This window comes from Leuciscus leuciscus (assembly GCF_965113295.1).
Source record: "Leuciscus leuciscus genome assembly, chromosome: 19".
Lineage (NCBI taxonomy): Eukaryota > Metazoa > Chordata > Actinopteri > Cypriniformes > Leuciscidae > Leuciscus > Leuciscus leuciscus.
The window spans coordinates 24,193,168-24,212,426 of record NC_138743.1 but is presented as its reverse complement, the minus strand read 5'-3'; the positions used below and the strand labels follow the sequence as shown (position 1 = coordinate 24,212,426).

Genomic DNA, 19,259 nt, shown 5'->3' with positions numbered 1-19,259 from the left:
ATTGCATATTAGAGAACAACCTTGCATGTTGTGCTTGGTAAATGGTACTTGCCAAATCAATATAGTAAATTACATTTCTAAAACAAAAACTAAAAACACCTAAGGATGCAACAGGCAGCCAGGTTCTTGGTTATTGGTTACATTTTATTCTATGTACAGTAATTTGTTATAAATATAATACATCATTTTTTTTTCTCCAGAAAAGCAGTCATGTAGATACATTTAAATAACAGTTTGATCATAGTAGTGGAGATGAAAATGAAAGCTGAGGAGGTGGGAGAAGATGATTGGTTGGTAGAAAATTAAAAATTTCTTGAGAAAACAGCACAGCCCACCCACACAAAGATGCACAAACAAAAATATGCTCTCAAACGGTGACTTTTACCCTCTTGGTGTTCTTACAGGTCCTTAAAAGTCTCTGCTGTTTGACTGGGCAACATGGATTCAGCCAATTTCTTACTGGGTTACGAACATTAAGATGGCTCCACATTGGACTTCGCCAATTCCACTGGCTTCTCATAAGGTGATGTTGAGTTCCACTTAACTCCACATTTGCAGACTGACTGGATTCTGCCTTTCAGCAGTTGCAAAGTTATCAACCGGTTACAGCTCATCGGTTACAGGGTTTCATCTTCTGGTTTCAAGATAGCACTGGAGATGTTTTTATGTTACTGTGGCAACAGATCACAGTGGGCAACCATGAAACATCCAGTAGGGCAGTACGAGGCAGAGATGCATAGCCATTTACATTACCACATGTTTGGGATCTTGAAAAAAATATAGTTCTAAAAACAAAAATAGTTAATAAAACAAGCAAAAATCTTCAAAATAATACATGGACTGACATGAGAGATAAATTAACATGGGGGGGGGGGGGGGGGACAGATCCAGTCACACTTCAGGTGCATTTAAGACAAAACATCTAGAGTCTGTTTGTGTTTAGCTCACCATGGCAAGCACATCAGATGCAGTGTTAAGTGGAAATATTTGTGTTCAAGTTTTTTTAATTACTTATCTCTCTCAATTAGATTTTGTTTTAGCAAGAAGTAAAAAAAAATCTTGGACTCCGGTCCGTTTCATTTATTTAGGTGGGCCGAGAACAGGGAAACGTTGCAGTTACCTCAAACGCTGTTGATGATAATAAGTGCAGGCATGGCGCTCTGCTGGCTGGTCTCACACATAGCGCTGGTCTGTGCCAACTTGGCGAAGACACGAGGTGTACCCAAATTATAAACTCCAGCCTGGAAGAAACAGGCTTTCAAGGAAAGCATGTACACCTCTTGAGCTTGGAGTTGTAACTTATATTGGGTCTGGCCCAGCCAGCTAAAGGAACCATGCACTTCCAGTGACTCCGGGCTGCATAAAAAGACAACGAGAGTGTGAGACAAATACCTTTCATATTTATAACATTTGCACCTAAAGGCCCCGATATACTCATGGTGAAGTTCTTTCTTTTCATTCTTCGCTTAGGGGTAAAAAGATGTTCGAAATACGTGACCAAAGGTATACTGTTAGTGAACACCCCAACACCGCCCACACTGCTGAGCGTGACGTTTAGATGAATATGTAAATATACGCAGCACACTTTCAATAACAATATAAATACAACAAAATTACAGCGGTGAGAAAACATGAGTTTAAAAGCATCAGATCATAGTGATTTGGATGTTTGCACCAGCTCTGCAATTTGGCACTTCAGTAAAGTCACGTCACATTTATTTATCTAGGCTATATAGCAATAGATTGTTTAAAGGGGTCATGAATTTGAGAAATCAAATTTTCCTTGAGCTCTGGACATATAAGAGGTCATCATACTATGAAAATATCCTGTAAGTTTCAGAACTGAAAACTTCCTTGATTTCATTGTAACCAAACCCAGAGAACGGCTTATTATGGAATGTAACTATCTATAGGCAACCTGTGATTACATTATATATAGAAAGCAATCAAAGAGAAAGAACGCTCTCTTTATAATTGCTGGAGCTGTCAATCAAACAGTGCGAGTTTATTAGTGAAACTCCTGTTATAATCAACGATGAATCTCTTATTTACATCGTGTTTGCACTGTTAGATATGACAGCATTCATGAGAGTGCAGAAATCGAGTTACAACGACGAGATGTTCATGCCATGATCTAAATATGATGTTTTCACCTTTTCAGGAATAGTTAACTTTGACAGCTGTAATAGTAAAAATGTGGTAAAAGTTACGAGAGTTTCACATGTAATTCTTAGCTATTTCATATGTAAAGATGTCAGCCAATCACAGCAGACACTCCCCTTCAAACACAGTGTTAGCTAAAATCAGGGTAGGAAAAATGCCTTTTATTTTTTTAATTATGACCATTTTTGAAGTAAAAATCATACTAACATTATAAGTGAACCACAGGAAACATTATAAAACAATAAAACAATGCAGTTCATGACCCCTTTAAAAGCAAGCAGCTTTACATTATTAAAAAGTGTCAGTATCTCTTTCAATTACAAATACATAATTTTTCATTTTAAAGCAGATGTCTGACTTCGACAGATTGAAGCGAAGAAAAGAACCGCAGAGGATTTCCACGTCAAAGGCGGCGGAGTCTCATTTACAACATCGCCACGGACCAATGGTAGTTTGAAGGTGTTTACCAGCCAGATCGTACTTTTCCCAGAAAGTTCACCTTGGCAAGCAATTTCGAACTTCCGAAACAAACACCAAACGAACTTCGTTTTGAGCTGATTTAGTTTGAAATGACGTCACACCAGTTTGCTTTTGTTAAGTATATTGGGGCCTTTAGGGATCAGGAAAAGCTGAGATGTACCTGGTCGTTTTATGCCGCAGATCAATGATGACATCTACCTTAGCCAAGGAACAGTTGGACAACGTCAGGGTGACTGGTACCATACATAAACTTGGGGAAAAAAGGGGAAAAAAAAGTCAAGTACAGCAAGATTTGAAAGATGGGTTTCAGATGTATGTGTAATACTTGAAATTTCTCCTCTTGATGCAGTGCTTGTGCATCCTCCATAAAAGCAAACCAAATTCAAACAGTTTATTCTTTAATTGAAAAATGCACTAGAAAACATTTCTTGCATCTCATGACCACATATCATGAGCCCAAGTTTTCAAGCTAGACAAAATTGATTATTCAATTTGCGATGTAAAATAGAGCACTCTTGATTTTCATCTGGATATTACTTTGATAAATGGTTCTCATAACTTCTGTTAATCTTATACTGGTGCGCAGCAACTTTAAGTCATTTGTCCTGAAGCACAAATATGGATGGACTAAACCTCTGCCTCTTGTCCTCAACATTCATCTCATCATGCTACAAGATGTTTAGTTCAATTTCCTTTCAAATTTATGTTCTTTATGTCAACGCTGTAGCACAGTGGGATGTTTTTAGGTTTTCAGTTCTGTTCCTCCACTTTCCTATCTCCCTCCCCATCCTAAATTTAAAAAGAAAATTATTCAAATTATTTAAAATAATTACTTTAAGCGTATTATGTTGCCATGACATGAAAAAGAACCCTATATATTTTGTAAAAGCATGTTATAGATCTTTTTAATGATACTTCCATATATATGTTTCTCCTTTTTCGACATTTAATCAAAATGTCAATTGGATTTTCCAGTGTAAACAACAGACTTCTGGTGAAGTACTGCAAAACTTCAAGCCATTTGTCTGTTCACATTAAAAGTGACTATGCTGCAATACGCAATCAATCTTAATATATATCTGATTTGCAGTATACAGTTATGCTGTGTGGGATTTTTGGCCAATGAGATTCGACTGTGGGCAGGGCCACCCAGCAAAGTGCAGCCAAAATAGAAAATGTCCTAACGCTTGTGTTTGGTTAGGTCTAAAACTTGACAGTAAAGAGCTTTTAGTGCTTGACAGTTGGTCAGATTTTATTAGGACACTTTGTAAGGGTTGTTTATAGTATACCTCAAGAAATAAACTCAGAATTGCTTGTTTATATAGCAATTCTGACTTTATAACATGCAATTGTGAGATACAAAGCAATTATCAATTGTCTTTTAAAATGCTTTATTCTGTCGCGGAAACAAGCTTCCATACTTTGTTCCTCACAGAACGACCAAACAAACGTATGTGAGCACATTCGCACAAATCTATCTAATGAGTGATGACTGTCCGGTTAGAGTGCCATAACCAAGACATGGTCCAGTTTATCTCCATCTTTCACACTTTCATGCGAACACACCTACTTTCCACGCACCACTGCAGAACTAGGCCAGAAAAACGGTCCTGTGGGCGTGACTGGGCATTAGTGTACGTCTCTGCAAGTCTTATCACCTCTGAAACACAGTCTGTGGATTTCGGGCAAAAAATTGTGTTTGTTTGTGTGCGCTTCACCTCTTTTGTGGGAAAGGATGATCATAAGACTCTGGGTAGTGGAGACAGGTCTTTATGAGATGGGAAAGCTGTTCCAGCGAGGGCTTGCTTACAGGAGGTGGAACGTCAGGCTTGAACTTCAGAAGCACCATCTCCTGAGTTTCCTAATAGACATGAAGCAGAAGTTTTATTTAATCTAAAAGCTTAAAGGAAACATCTCAGCTCCAGCAGAGGAAATTGCTTTGTAACGTTTTTCATTCAGTTTAAAGTGCGTGCGTAGCTGAGAGAAGGGAACGGGGTGGATGAGACAGATTGAACTCAAAAGGGAGAAAAAACACAAGCTCACGTGAGTGTTTCTATAAAAAGACTTTGAGATCAACATGTGTGATGCCATTCCCTCACGTGAGGCACTTCCTCTGCCATGAATGAGTGTTGCTATGCTACGCGTGCAGAGGGAAATTTCAGACTGGATGGAATCAGGCCCAACAGTAGGAGGGAAACAGAGGGGAAAATAAACAACTGACAGAACAAGGGAATGAATGAAGAGCTGAAATGGAGAAGGAGAGACACAGTTTGAACACTGATGATTTTCAAAGGAAATTGTAAAAATCAGTCATCACACACACACACACACACGAAGGTCAGAGCCTTTCTGCTGTCTGGCTCTCTGACCGTTTAAAGCACCTAAGGATGCATCCATCTTCATAAAGAGCAGGACTTACTTATAGTGCTCTCAAAGTCACTTTGCTCTTGCACTCTGTCTCAAATGGAGAAAATAGAAAGTCAAATTATGAGAGGAAGACTTGAATGAGAGCCAGAGCAGAGGACTCTGTATTTGTCTTGTATTCGAGGGCTGTACAGTACGCACTTCTCTTATCATGGTGTAGGGATTTAAAGTATATTTATTTAAAATAGATACTTTGCAACTAGGTTGCATCGTACAACCTAATTTGAAGTTAATGTGCAGTACACACACAAATAAAACTAATCAAAGCCAGACACCTCACAAGGAAACTGACTGTTCTAATGTGACAAAAAGGGGCCTTAGAGGGGTCTGGGTTCCTCTGGAGTGCTCACACGACCACTCCGAGACCCCTGAGAAAGTGTTCAAACATACCAAATATCCAGTTTACTGAATGCCACAGAGTTTTTGCAAGGAACATAAGCATATTAAAGGGATAGTTCATAGGCACCTAAACAGTAAAATTCTGTCATCATTTACTCACCCTCATGTCGTTCCAAACTATAACCCTTTCGTTCATCTTCAAAACGCAAATTAAGATTTTTTTTATGAAACATGATATATTTGTCCATTCCACCAAAACTGACACTTCATAAAGCTCATACAGACATTGTAAAATAAATCCATATGAAATCATATGAAAAAACATGTTTGCTTTATATGACGAACAGATTTAATTTATTAACATATAAACAGATCAACATGCATACATAGCACTCATCAAATATGTGACCCTGGACCACAAAACCAGTCATAAGTCGCACGGGTATATTTGTGGCAATAGCCAACAACACATTGTATGGGTCAAAATTATCGATTTTTCTTTATGCCAAAAATCATTAGGATATTAAGTAAAGATCATGATCCATGAAGATATTTTGTAAATTTCCTACCTTAAATATATACAAATTTATTTTTGTGAGTGGATGCAGCATAATCGCAAACATAACTGGACAACTGTAAAGGCGATTTTCTCAATATTAATATTTTTTTTGCACCCTCAGATTCCAGATTTTCAATAGTTGTATCTTGGCCAAATCTTGTCCTATCCTAATCCCAAACCACACATCATCAATGGAAAGCTTATTTATTCAGCTTGCAGGTGATGTATAAACCCATAAGACTGGTTTTATGGTCCAGGGTCACATATGGTAAACAGAATCTCAACAAACTTCACTGGTTCTTGCATGTCAAGCAAGTATGTTTGAGCCTCCGTTTACCATATTTGATGTGCTCTAGGTATGTTCATCATATAAAGCAATTGTGTCTTTTCAGAAGACTTGGAATAAACTACTTGATTCACGTGGATTGCTTTTACCATCTTTTTACTAATACTTTAAGAAGTGCCAAAGTGTTGATGGAATGAACTTTCAATGAAAGGACAGAAATCTCTTTAGGTGTAAGAAAATCAATGAAAAATGAACAGTATTATAGTTTCCGTCAATGTAGTGAACTACTTTTTTGGCTTCCAGAAGTAACGAGGTCTCTAATACAAATCACACACTATGATGAGCCTCAAGGTCGGTTTCCTCCATTTTATCCATCCTTGTGCCGTGAACACCAAAGAAAACTTCCTTCCAACCTTTACCCTTCTTCATAAAAAAAGCCAGAGGATTTGCGCACTTTCCCCAACATTGCAAGGTCAGGAGACTGATAAAAAAATATCTTGCAAGAAACATCTGTATGAAGTATTATAGTTCTGAGGATTGTTACATTGAGTTCAAACTCTTTCCCGAGAGGGATATCACTGATACACCGAAAAAAAGGGCAAACTACTGCTTGGCAAAGCTAAGTTTGTATCATTCAATTGAGAGCTTAAAGCTACAATATGTAATTTATTTCGCCGCTAAGGGTCGCTAACCTCTTAAAATAACAAAGGCGTATGTTTATGATGCATAAGCGGAATTATGGAACTTCTCGTCATGCCGAAGGATCTAATAATGTTTATGGATGAGTGAACACACTGATGTTTTTAACATGACTTTGGTATCAGCAGAGACAGATATCAGCGCCACACGCAAGTCCCGCGTATATAAAGGAATAAGGACATTTCATTCTACCGAACTAACTTAGCCGCAAGTGCTGAATAATACTCACACAGGTCAGTTTATTAGATGAATGAAACTTGTGAGGTAACGCAGCGCTGTTTCATTTGGTCTACACTATCACACTAAACTGCATTTGAGTGTGTTGAAAGTTATAATGCAATTCTATGTGTTAGTTTATCTGTATGAGACTAGCAGTAAGCTATATCAACATTAGAATAACATACTGATCATATTCTAACATTTCATCATGTTGAGCTATATACCATTGATTAGTTTTATGTACATTTGCTCACGTCTAATAAAGTACATGCAAGACGTCTCTGTCAAGTCGAAGTTTATCACGGACGTGGAGCTCTCGGCATCTCGAAACGCCACGCTGATATTGATCCTCATTTTAGATCTCCTTTTGTCCAAAGTCTGCTTGCCATGGTCCATAATGTTTGAACGAAACAACAACAGCGCAAGTGTGCCGCTAGACGTAACGCAGTTGTCCACGTCTGTTGCTATGGATCATAGGTGTGATTGGCAAAGGACAAAAAAGCAGGAAAATATACGCAGTTCAAAACCACCCCCAACCCCCCCACCATTGTACTGTACTGTATTCTCGTACTGTTTTGACTTTATTCTCGAATTGTTCCGACTTTAATCTCGACATGTTTCGACTTTAATCTCGAAATGCTAGATTTTTTTTGTTGTTGAACGGATTTCTTTCTTTCTTTCTTTTTTTATTCGTTGCGGTTCAGGTCTTGCGTAGGCTATTCTGCTACCATGCTCTGACATTTTCTCGTTGTGCGGCTGGCTAGAGGCAGTTTTTCTAACCATGTCGGGGGAGTTTTATGCGTTTGCGTTCTAGAATAATGTCACTTGCCAGGTCATATGTAAAGGGTAGACTACAGAATTTATTATACTTGTCAAAACGAAAATAGGAACTCCACTATGTCTCTCTTTAAATTTTTTTTGTCCCGTTGTCGGCTTCAGCTCAGTCTAGTTCGCCCCACACGTCCAAAATTCTTAGCACACTTTAGATAACCTTCCGCAAAGAGTGCAGGCTCTTTGGTGGAGCTCTGCTTTGAATGTGAAAGTTCCATCGTGACAAATGAATGGACTACTTGCGGAGTGACATGACGACATGAATCAGAGGCACAAAAAACGTTGACAGCGGTGAGCGGTCATTATGTTTACCAATACCCGAACCGTGACTTGCAAAAAAAAATAAAAGAAAAAAACGGATTTGCATGATTTACGAGAGCATCATTTTCAGGTCGGAAAAGCCGGATTTCCGGATTTATCCGGAATAATCACACCCCTGATGGATACTATGGCAGTACGAGCGGAAACCAGGGATAACGCAGATATTACGTCATTGACAGGCGACAAGTGGGACAGGGCGACAGGGACGAGCCATTATTTAAAATTGGAATTTCTCTGAAATGAAAAATCTTTGGGAGGTTTTGGGATATTGTAAGTATACAACTGCAGGAAATGTATCACACTCAAATGAATATTTCATTACAAAAATCTTACATATTGTAGCTTTAACCTGAATGTATTAAGATGAGGACATCTTGGTCTGTAAATGGTCACACACACAAAATATTATCTAGTCATGTGCATACTAGGCTTGCTGTGATGTCGCCGGTGTTCAGCGTGCGCTGAATGAGAGTCACAGCACAAATCAGCAGCAGGAGTCAGATTTCGCCTCACTCTTGACTGACAAGACGATGGCAGAAGATTTGGTTTCAAAGCGAAACGGAAAAGCGCCTATTTAAGTGAATTTTGTCTGTACTGTTTTGTTGTGTTTTTTTCATTTCATTAATTTTTTCATTAAGAATAATAATTAACTCACCATTCAAGCAACTGCCGGCCCCGAATTAGCGCCAATTCAGGGGCGGTAGTTCAAGTCACATCCCTAGTGCATACATTGGTATACACTCACCAATTCTCTTTGAAAAGATAGAGTGGTCTCCTGCACTAGAGGAAGTATATTCTCTATAGAGTGAATCTATATTTATGTACATTTATAAAGCACCCACGTGAAGAGCCGAATAGCAAAAGCGTGTCATTGTAAGATATTGTGTTCTGTATGTACCGTACCTCTTTCTGCGAGAGCGAGCAGGCCTCTTTGCCAATGGTTTGCAGTGCAACATGAAGCTGCCCCTCTAAAATGAGCTGTTTGTTATCCTCCACAACATATGCCTGAAATACCACACCATATGATTAATACAATGACATTCTGACCTCAAATCATAAAGCATCAATACTGTCACCAAGCAGTATTTACATCAAAAGTTCTTTGAGATAAAGGCGCCGATTTTGTATTGACAGAAAAAGTCATTAACACCAGCAGTTTAACTCTAGTGCATCGATCCAAAACCAACACTTGCTAAGCGCAAAATAGTCAAGTCAATTACTGGTAGTTTGGCGAATAAACATGAGTAACTGGCAAGTTGGCTGGTAATATTTTTAGGGTTTAAAGGGTTTAAATTTCCATGGGGCCAGTTGAACAGTTAAAGTGCTTACAAACATTTATTATAACTACATGATTGGTACAGTTACTGTTGGAAGGTGACAATATAAGTAAGGTTACAATTCTAACCACTATTGGAGGAATAAAAACTATATGCACTGTACTTCTTATGCTGCGTTCACACTGGCGACATGCAGCATTAAGTAGTACTGGAAGTGTGAAGCTTTACTGTTAAAAAGTAGTAGAATAAAATAATCAATATTAATCTCATGAATTCTGAACAGTCTTTAGGAAACGGTCATATCAAATTTGGTAAATGCGCTATTGTGCTATTTGGTAAATGGTAAATTACTGCCATAGACTATCTTAGGCTAACATGTTAACTTTGCTAGTCCTAATAATAATTGCTTTATAAATAAATACAATTACCTGACCCCCGCCCCAAATATATATATAAAATATAAAAAATTCTAAATGTTTACAATTTCTCAGCAATTGGTAGGAGTTACCTTCCAAAGGATGATGATGTCAAGCTCTACTTCGCTGCATTTTCTGACGATGTTTGTAACACCTTCATCAATCTCGCTCTGATGCGCGAGGCTGTGTCTCCGCATTTGACTAGCACCGCCTGCAGACACGCCTCCTCTCCTGGGTTCAGCGGGCAGACTCCTCCGGAAGAAAAAATCAGCACATGGAGTGGTAGAGCTGACAATCTTAATGAATAAGAGGAAAAGCCAAAGAGAGAGAAATATGTTGAGGACAGTTGAGAAGCTGAATGAGGATGACAGTCAGTGACTCTTAATCAGAAAATCATTCACGAAAAGCGTGCCTTTAGTGGGAATTTCAGATCTCAAGTGCGTTATCTTGAGTTAACCGCCTGCCAGACGGGATTAGTCAAATGGTGTTTTAATTGATTCATTAAAATTCAACAAAATTTGATTCGAGTCAGTATCACTGAAATAGTAGTGAGAACAAAAGGGCTTTCTTACTTGTTCATTGCCAAGGTTGAGGTCAGCAAAGGTGTATTTTTTTGCTGCATCTGAGGTAGCTTAGACATTGAGAACAAAAAAAAGTCAGCATGTTCAAACATCAATATGTTAACCACAGTTTGCTGCATTTTAATTGGCTGAGAGCAGCTGTGATTGTTGATTGAAAGTCACATCTAGGAATTTATTTGGTAAATGTGATTTGAAGTTTATGCACGTCGTCTTGCACATTAAAAACTTTGCTTATTATTCTGTATTTCAGAATTTGAGGCTATGAAGGTTTGTGTATATGCGCATATACTGGAAGCCTTACCTTCCTCTGTTCTGCATCTTGTGGCTTTGAAGCACAGCTTTCCCCTCTCCCTGCTGGCCAGCTTAGAGTCTGCAAACATAACATGAATTGAAGGAAAAGACAAGAAAGAAGATGAGCATCCACTTATTTTCCAAAAATCTTTCTTTTTGATTCTCCTACATCATAGAACCCCATACCAAAAAACAGTTTAGATGTCAAGGGCCAGTTAGTCAAGCATGTTAAAGTTAAATAATTTCAAAGTAGACTGATGAATGCAGGGCACTTCAAAAGTTTTCCTTGTTTCTTTATTATTGCTTCGAAGGACAAGTTTTAATTAACCATTATTAAAGAACCATCTTGAAGAACATATTCAGCCTTTTTGTATGCATCTTTTTAATATGCGGAAACGTGAAAGGTATAAAAGATGTGCTCCACAGTGAAAATAAGTAATGTGAGACTGAAACACAATTAAGCTGAACAAATGATGACTGAATGCCTATTTTTGAGTTATATATTAAAGGATTAGTTCACCCAAAAATGAAAATTCTATCATCATTTACTCACCCTCTAATGCCGTTCCAAACTTTCATTCATCTTCAGAACACAAAATGAAGATAATATTAAAATTATTTCATCATTTTTGTGAACAAACCTCATTGGTTCTCAAGCATCAAGCAAGCATGTTGAGCCTCTGTTTACCATATATGATGTGCTCTATACATGTCCAAATATGAGAATAAAAGTGTAAATTAAGTCCGTTCATCAAATAAAGTGATCGTGTCTCTTCAGGAGACTTGGAGTAAAACACTCAGTTCATATGGATTACTTTTACAATGTCTATGTACTTTTTGAAGCGTCAACGTTTTGGTGAAATGTACTTTAAATGGAGGGACACAAGTCTTCATTTGTGTTTCGAAGATGAACCAGTCTTTTAGGTTCTGAATGACACAAGCATGAGTAAATGATGACACAATTACATTTTTTGGGGAACTAACAATTTGTGTGAGAAGCAAACAAGAGTATGCAGCTATTGTGATAAACAGATCAAACTTTCAGATTAGATCTTCAGAACTCAAGATCTTTCAATCCCATGATGCCTGGTGTGCTTTCAAGTCTTAATCCTTTTTTTCTTTCAAAAATAAAAGTATTCAAAGACTAACAACAAGGAGGTATTCATTATTTGTTTGTAGCTGTAGGTCCGTCCTCCACCATCTCCTCAGGTTAAAGCCACTCTGTTCCATAAGACATATAAATTAATGAAAACTACTGAATTAATTAACTTACAAAAGGCGATGCAGCGTAAACACAAATACCGCTAAACAACAAGCTGCTAGGCTTCATTGAGAGACTTTGAGAGTTCACACACTTAACAAGCACAAGCAGGAAACTGATTTAGCCTTGGAGTTGGAAGTGTTGCACTCGCTTAAAGATGCATTGTAGAAGCCATGAATTCATATCCATATTTTCACATCATTACATTTATTTACCCATCTGAAGCTGACACTACGAAACGAGGGCACACACAGGATTCAATTTGCAATTTAGTGAGCCACTAAAATGCATGCGCCTGCATGTTTCACGCACTCAGCACAATTTGAACGTGACCTAATTTCATCTCAACATTTCAGAGTTGCTGCATCACTCTCTGCAGGGTGTGTAGGAGCACACACGTCCAGATGACTCAACACAAATTTTCAATAGGCCACTTAAGGGCTGCTGGTCACGGAGTGTATCATTGTGTGTTTGTTCCCGTTCCCAGCTTCTTTTGATACTCTGCCCGCTTTTCTGGCAAGCAATCAAGTTCCTCTCCGTCAATATTCACAGTGCTGGCGGTATGTATGGATTTATGAATGCAGATCGCTCTTTACACGGCACTTTAAAGAAAGATCCGTGTGATGTTTCAAAGGAACTACAAATGTGCTAACTAGTAAAACTGACTATTGAGTTCTCAAAAGTACCGACTTCGGTACCAAATCTGTACTGAAATTAAAAAAATGTGACAATACCAGCATCTCCATCTAGCATTTTGAGCGCTGTTGAACGGATTCTTAAACACCTCTGATTGACCAACATATATGTCTCTGATTGGCCACATTTAAAAATTTCAGACTTTTGACAACTCTAACCGACTAGTTGGTGGGTTGTCTGAAGTAGGGGCTTTAAAAATTCTAATAATTCTAATAAATTCTTCTAATAATAACCAGCTATATAATATTTACAAGTAAAGAAACCCATTTGTGGAAAAAATCCTAAATGTTTTTTAGGGCTGTAATTGGTAAACGTGTGCAACGTGTGTCAGCACATTTGATAACCTTTCCATTTCATTCTACTTATTTAATAATAAAAAAATGTATGGAAATATGAGATTAATGGCAATTATTTTGTCCTGCTGGAGGCAGCAAATTTTTTGGACCAGTCAGAAGAAAACAAAACAAATTTGCATCAAAAAATCTAGATACATTAGTCAGTTTCTGGATGTCAACTGCCAACCCTTGGAAGAAATATCTACACAAATCATATACACAGACACAATTTCACCACCACCATCATCATTATCTCAGCCAGCGGGACCAGTTATATTCAGCACCTGAATGCAGTCACTGTATCCATAGTAACTAGAAAAATAACATAAGTGCAAAGGAGAAGAATCAAAATGATTATACTTATGATTATACTGAGCTACATTTGAGACAAAAGGACAAAATACTCAAAATACATATAATTTATGAAGGACCACCATTATTAGTTTTTGGACATTCCGAGTATGGACATTTTGCAACATTTCCTTTTGTGTTGGATGGAATAAAAAACGTATACTAGTTTGGAACCAAATTCGATGTTTGGATGAAATACCACACACAGTTTCTGCCAATCCCATGTTAATCTTGAGTACCTACAGAGTAGTATTGCATCCTTCATATCTGAAGAATCTTTAGTTTTATCAGATTTATAAAAGACAGATATGCTGTACCGATTCTTTCCGAAAACAGCCGAGCTCCTGGAGGCGTGCTGTAGCCGGAGCTAAAGAGTCACGCGCTATCCCTGGATAACTTTTGATTCACTATACTTTCGGCTTGTTTACATTATATGCACTTACGCTCCAATTGCCAACAAAACACAGATATTTGATGTTACTGTCCGCCTGCAAATCCGACTCATGACCGGGATATTTTAGTGCCATCTTTCAATTTCTTTTAGTTTGCAAATAGTTGTAACACGAACAAATAGTTGATGGCTGTTGCTCTTGCTCTCGCTCTGGTTGATGAGTGCACACGCTCTTCCGGGAGAGGTGCCCATACAAGGAAATACGGCCTTTATGACGTCACACAGGGCCATACTCGAAAAAAAATTCCGAAACTTGAAACTCCGAATCCTGAAGGAGTGTATTTTGCACAGAAATACTCCATCATACGTCCAACTCTTTTTTCTTTTCTTTTTTTTTTACTTTGGCCATGTTTAACAGTGTACATAAGTCAAAATACATGAAATAGCATTAGACATTCCCTTTAAAGGAGTGATCCACATTCTAACAAGCAACGTTGAGCAAAACACTTAACCCCAGGTGGCTGAGGGAGGAATAAAAGTAACTGAAAAGCAGCTAAGTGCATGTTTCCAAAGCATTCTAGAGGATTCATACCTTTCTCTCCCACAGGGTTGATGCACTTGTGCAGCCTCCATTGCCGACTGCTGCTAGACACCTGAACTATGTGGAATTCACGAACACCTGCTTCACTCTGAGAGCACGAGAGAAAGAGAAGATTCAATTCAACAAATATCATTTAGAAGATGAGTTTAAAGTGATCTCCACAAAAAAAATCAACTCAGGTCACAGAGGAATGGGACTGTGCAAACACCAATGATTTGGGCGGTCAAATGAATATGATAATATACTAATGTAATAGACCGTAATATACAGTTATATATTAATGTAGTATATGATATTTATTTAATACTATTCTTCTAAAGCCATTTTTTTAAATGTCTATTCAATGCTTTACTCATATTACACAATAACGTAATGCATTTGAATATGATACAGAATATGTGATCAATTGTACTATTTTTATTTTCATTTTATTTATTCATTTTTAAATCAGCTGACAGCCCTGCTTATGATGTGTTTATCTTTACTTGTATGGGAAAAGTAGTTAACTATAAAAATGTGTGTGTGTTAAAGCCTGTCAAAATAAGTTATTGGGCAATATTAGACTTTTTTTTAATCTGTACGAGCAGTTATTGAATATTTACTTGTGTGAGCTCAATTACCTTATTTTAAAATGTAGATTACCTCTGCTGTCATCTAACACTCGCTTGGAGATTAAATTGAAAACACTAATAATAATTTAATAACACTGGTAAATGTAATCTTAAAGCAACACTATGTAACTTTTCAACCTTCATAATATATTTCCAAGATCCTTGTGATGGTACATCGACTTACAATAGGTTGAATGACACGTCTGCCATAGCCTGACAGGGTCTGTATCGCTTTTACTGGCACTATGTAACTTCGGGGTTCGGGTAGTAACCAGAGCACAAAAAGAACTACAAAATTCGACTGCTTTACGGCATACGTCACTTCCCCCACCACTTCGTCAAATTTGGACGTGAGAGGCCAACCAGCGTTTGTTTTCGGCTTTCGTGCATATGTTTTTGTCATGGGGGTTGTTTACACCTGGCCACTTAATGCGTTTTCTCAGATCGGATAGCTATCCGATCGTGAAAAGTCCAGGTTTAAATGCCCTCCGAAACGCATTTGAGACGGATTTGAATCCGATCCCTCAAACCACTTCAGGAGGAGATCTGAGACGCATTCCAGACGAAAGTGTAAATGCATATGGTTGTTGAAACCACATATGTAAATTGTACTCCTCCCAAAAATGCTAAATAAAAAAAAAATAAAAAAAACGTGTGAGAGCGTTGTATAGGCTATTATGTTATATCCAGATATGACGACGCGCTGGAACACGCATCACCGCAGATGAGCAACTGCATCAAGCCAACGTGCAAACTATCGCAAATCAAAGTGAAAGTAAGTCGCAGACGCAACACACAATCTTCATCATTAAAAGTAAAGAAACGAAATGATCTTACCAGGGCTGTTACTGCTCTCTCTTATTGCGGTCTTTGATTTAGAAATTTTAGCTGATGATCTATAAAATGCAGCTCATATCTGTTGCTTTCGGTGACGTGCACTCCATTAAATCTGCATATAGCGCGAGAATTGAAGATCAAATTTAAATCCGTTTTGCAAAAATACTTTTATGTGACCAGGTGTAAATGGAATCGTTTTGATAAATCAGATAGCTATGCCTCACGAATTAGTTTGCCAGCTGAACTCAGGTGTTATGAGGTGTATTTATCACGTAGTCCTGAGGGATATCAGACGACGCCGTTTGATGTTGATTCCTGCGATTATCATGAGAACAGCTTTCAATATCTCACATAATTATCATAAATAAGCCTAACGTAGAGGTTGTAAATAGTGTAAACGAGCACAATTTGCTAACTATTATGATAGATTGCAATAATCATGTCTAATGACATCATAACGGCCAATGTTATGAAATAATGCGACGTACATTTAACTTAATTGATGTTATCTGGCATTTTGTAATGTTTACATTCCAATAAAAATAACACAAATTAAATTATACAGTAGGCCTAGACTATAGACTATTTACTTGTGATTTAGCTGCAATCATGTAAAAACGTTATAATATAATATATTTACGACAGTGCAAGTATTCCACAGCGACTCTAGGGGTCGCTGTTTGACAAAAACACAATTTCTACTTAGTGTGGCTTTAAGCAAATCGCAATATCAATATTTTTCATTTTTCTTGCTGTACATTATAATGGTATGATGCCTAAATTCACTTGTAGCATTCAAAATGCTTTATTTAGACAATAGTTTATTATTTTATTACTTTTTGTATAATTGTATAATGCTGACAAATCGATCTAACATCTAACAAAAGTTTTTATACATACACACATATATACATATATACACACTAGGGCTGTCAATCGATTACATTTTTTTTAATCGCGATTAATCGCATGATTGTCATGAGTTAACTCGCGATTAATCGCATTTAATCGCACATTTTTTTATTTGTTCTAAATGTACCTTAAATTAATACTTTTCAAGTTTGTAATACTCTAATCAACGTGGGCATGGATAAATATAGATGCTTTATGCAAATGTATGTTTATTATTGAAACCATAGTCAATATAGAGCATAAGGACGAGACATGTTTCAAAGGTCATAGATGTTTTTCAAAGAACTTGTTCATGTCTATTAGACACATGTAGAAAGAACAAAAAAAATACCAGGTTACCATTACTTCTCTTTCTTTGCACTGAGCAATTTACTAACACAAACATGTTTAGATTTTGCATGACAGGGCAGCTCTTCTGAAAATGCTAAATGTACATTTATTATTTATTATTACATTGTAGTTTGTCTCTCTCTGTGCCCATTTTGATGAAGCTAAATTCTCAATAAAATTGTTTTCATTGGTATATTTTACTGTTTCTGTTGTCAAACAACGGAATGAATTTGAAATGGTGACTGAAACGCGACCCATTAAGACATAACCAGCTCTCCCTTCCAAGATGTTAAGTTAATCTGCACAACAATTCTGATAATCGAGCCGTCGTCTGGTGAAATCAAATTCACATAAGATAAAGACAATATCTGTGCTCTGATTTCGGCTATAATTGTAAAATTAGTGAAGCAACATAATATCTGTGCTTAACTGAATTAAAGCGCTGCTCCTCCGCGCGAGACGCAGAGAGAGAGAGAGAGAGAGAGAGAGAGAGAGAGAGAGAGAGAGAGAGAGAGAGAGAGAGAGAGAGAGAGAGAGAGAGAGAGAGAGAGAGAGAGAGAGAGAGCGAGAGAGTGAGAGAGCGAGAGAGCGAGCGAGAGGTGCGCGCGCATGCGTGCTGAGAGAGCAGTAGGCTACCGGTAGATTCTCAGAAACTAAATAAGGTTTGGGCGCTTTGTTGAAGGGAAAAAAAATCGCTAAAGGGGTCTGCAATGTTGCTAAGTTGGCAACACTGTGTATCTCCATTTCTCCAACTAGAGGTTGGGCCACGGGTCAAACAGAAAATACGTGCTGCGTTAATCGCGCGTTAAATAAATTAGTGCCGTTAATATGATTTTGCGTTAACGCATTATTAACGCGTTAACTTTGACAGCCCTAATACACACACATACATATATACACACACACACACATACAGTATATACACACACATATACATATATACACATACCGATATATTATATAAACAAAAACCTTTATGTTAGATGCGATTAATCACGAATAATCGATTTGACAGCACTATAATTTTATTATCTGTGCATCCGTAATGCCATAGTGCAAAAAGAGAAAGTATTATTATAAAAAAAGACACAGCAGCTCTGCTTGAGTCGTCCATGTGTGGGAAAGAGCTCACCGTGTTAATGTTCTCCACGTCTACAAAGACCAGCATGTTGCCGTTCTTTTCCTCCCTTCCTCTGCCCTCTTCTTTCTCTCGCTCTCCGCCATGCAGCGTGTTGCTGCGGCTGGCTGTGGCTCTGACGCTGAGAGAGCGACTTGCACAGATGAAAACAGTGTGTCGAAGAACCCTGTGACTAAAAGTTTCAGAGAAAGTAAAGATGAGTCACGGGAAGTCATGCGGTAATTTTCAAACACTTAATTATGTAGCAGGTCAATTAGTCCCCTTTAAACTTCAGACAGCAAATTTCCAAATGAAAATGTATGCGCTCATGTTAGATTATCAGCCACTATCAAATTGCTCAGCATCAACAGTAGCCAATGAAAGGAAATTAAACTCTTTTTCATCTTTGAAGAAAAATTTAAGATGTTGTTAATTTTTTGTGTTTGTGTCAATCTTTAACACTCTATATGCAGAATAAGTAATATTGTTGGTCTTTTTTATTAGATAGTACAGTCAAGAGAGAGAGGAATGGGTTGGAGAAAGGACCACAAACCGTGACTCAAACTTTTGTCGCCCCTATTTTTGCGCTATATGTCGGCACTCTGCCCACAAAGCTATGGCTTCAACTGACCAATATTTCTTACTGATATTTACAAATTTCGACTTAGTTATACATTTTGTTAATACCCATAAATGCTGCCATTTGCTGAGTCCCTAAAAAAAAATGCCACCCTTTTAACAAGAAACAACAGGATTCACAGGTAAAGTATCTTACTTACGGAACATATTGTATTTAACTTAATCATAAAGTACTTTATGTACTTTTTACATTAGAGCAGGGGTGTCCAAAGTCCGCAGCCTGTTTATTAAAATACATTGCATGTGGCCCGCCACATATATTTTACAAATCATGCGGTTTCAGTGTCAACAC

General features: G+C 37.6%; 1 protein-coding gene and 1 long non-coding RNA gene across 3 annotated transcripts in view; one reads left to right on the top strand and one right to left on the bottom strand.

The window, feature by feature from the left end:
• LOC309481864 overlaps nucleotides 1–17,189 on the top strand; it is a 107,174-nt gene extending 89,985 nt beyond the window's left edge. Inside the window, exon 2 of the long non-coding RNA XR_014200130.1 lies at nucleotides 16,857–17,189. This is a non-coding gene — a long non-coding RNA (uncharacterized lncRNA). The remainder of the gene's footprint in view (nucleotides 1–16,856) is intronic.
• trappc8 (trafficking protein particle complex subunit 8) overlaps nucleotides 124–19,259 on the bottom strand; it is an 81,768-nt gene continuing 62,632 nt past the window's right edge. For both annotated transcript variants that reach the window (XM_082146759.1, XM_082146758.1), the window contains 9 exons: nucleotides 18,344–18,521; nucleotides 14,513–14,609; nucleotides 10,897–10,965; nucleotides 10,587–10,645; nucleotides 10,107–10,310; nucleotides 9,225–9,326; nucleotides 4,362–4,504; nucleotides 2,804–2,893; nucleotides 124–1,356 (listed from right to left, as the gene is read on the bottom strand). In XM_082146759.1, the coding sequence (XP_082002885.1) occupies nucleotides 1,122–1,356; nucleotides 2,804–2,893; nucleotides 4,362–4,504; nucleotides 9,225–9,326; nucleotides 10,107–10,310; nucleotides 10,587–10,645; nucleotides 10,897–10,965; nucleotides 14,513–14,609; nucleotides 18,344–18,521 (1,177 nt within the window). In that variant the 3' untranslated portion in view covers nucleotides 124–1,121. The remainder of the gene's footprint in view (nucleotides 1,357–2,803; nucleotides 2,894–4,361; nucleotides 4,505–9,224; nucleotides 9,327–10,106; nucleotides 10,311–10,586; nucleotides 10,646–10,896; nucleotides 10,966–14,512; nucleotides 14,610–18,343; nucleotides 18,522–19,259) is intronic.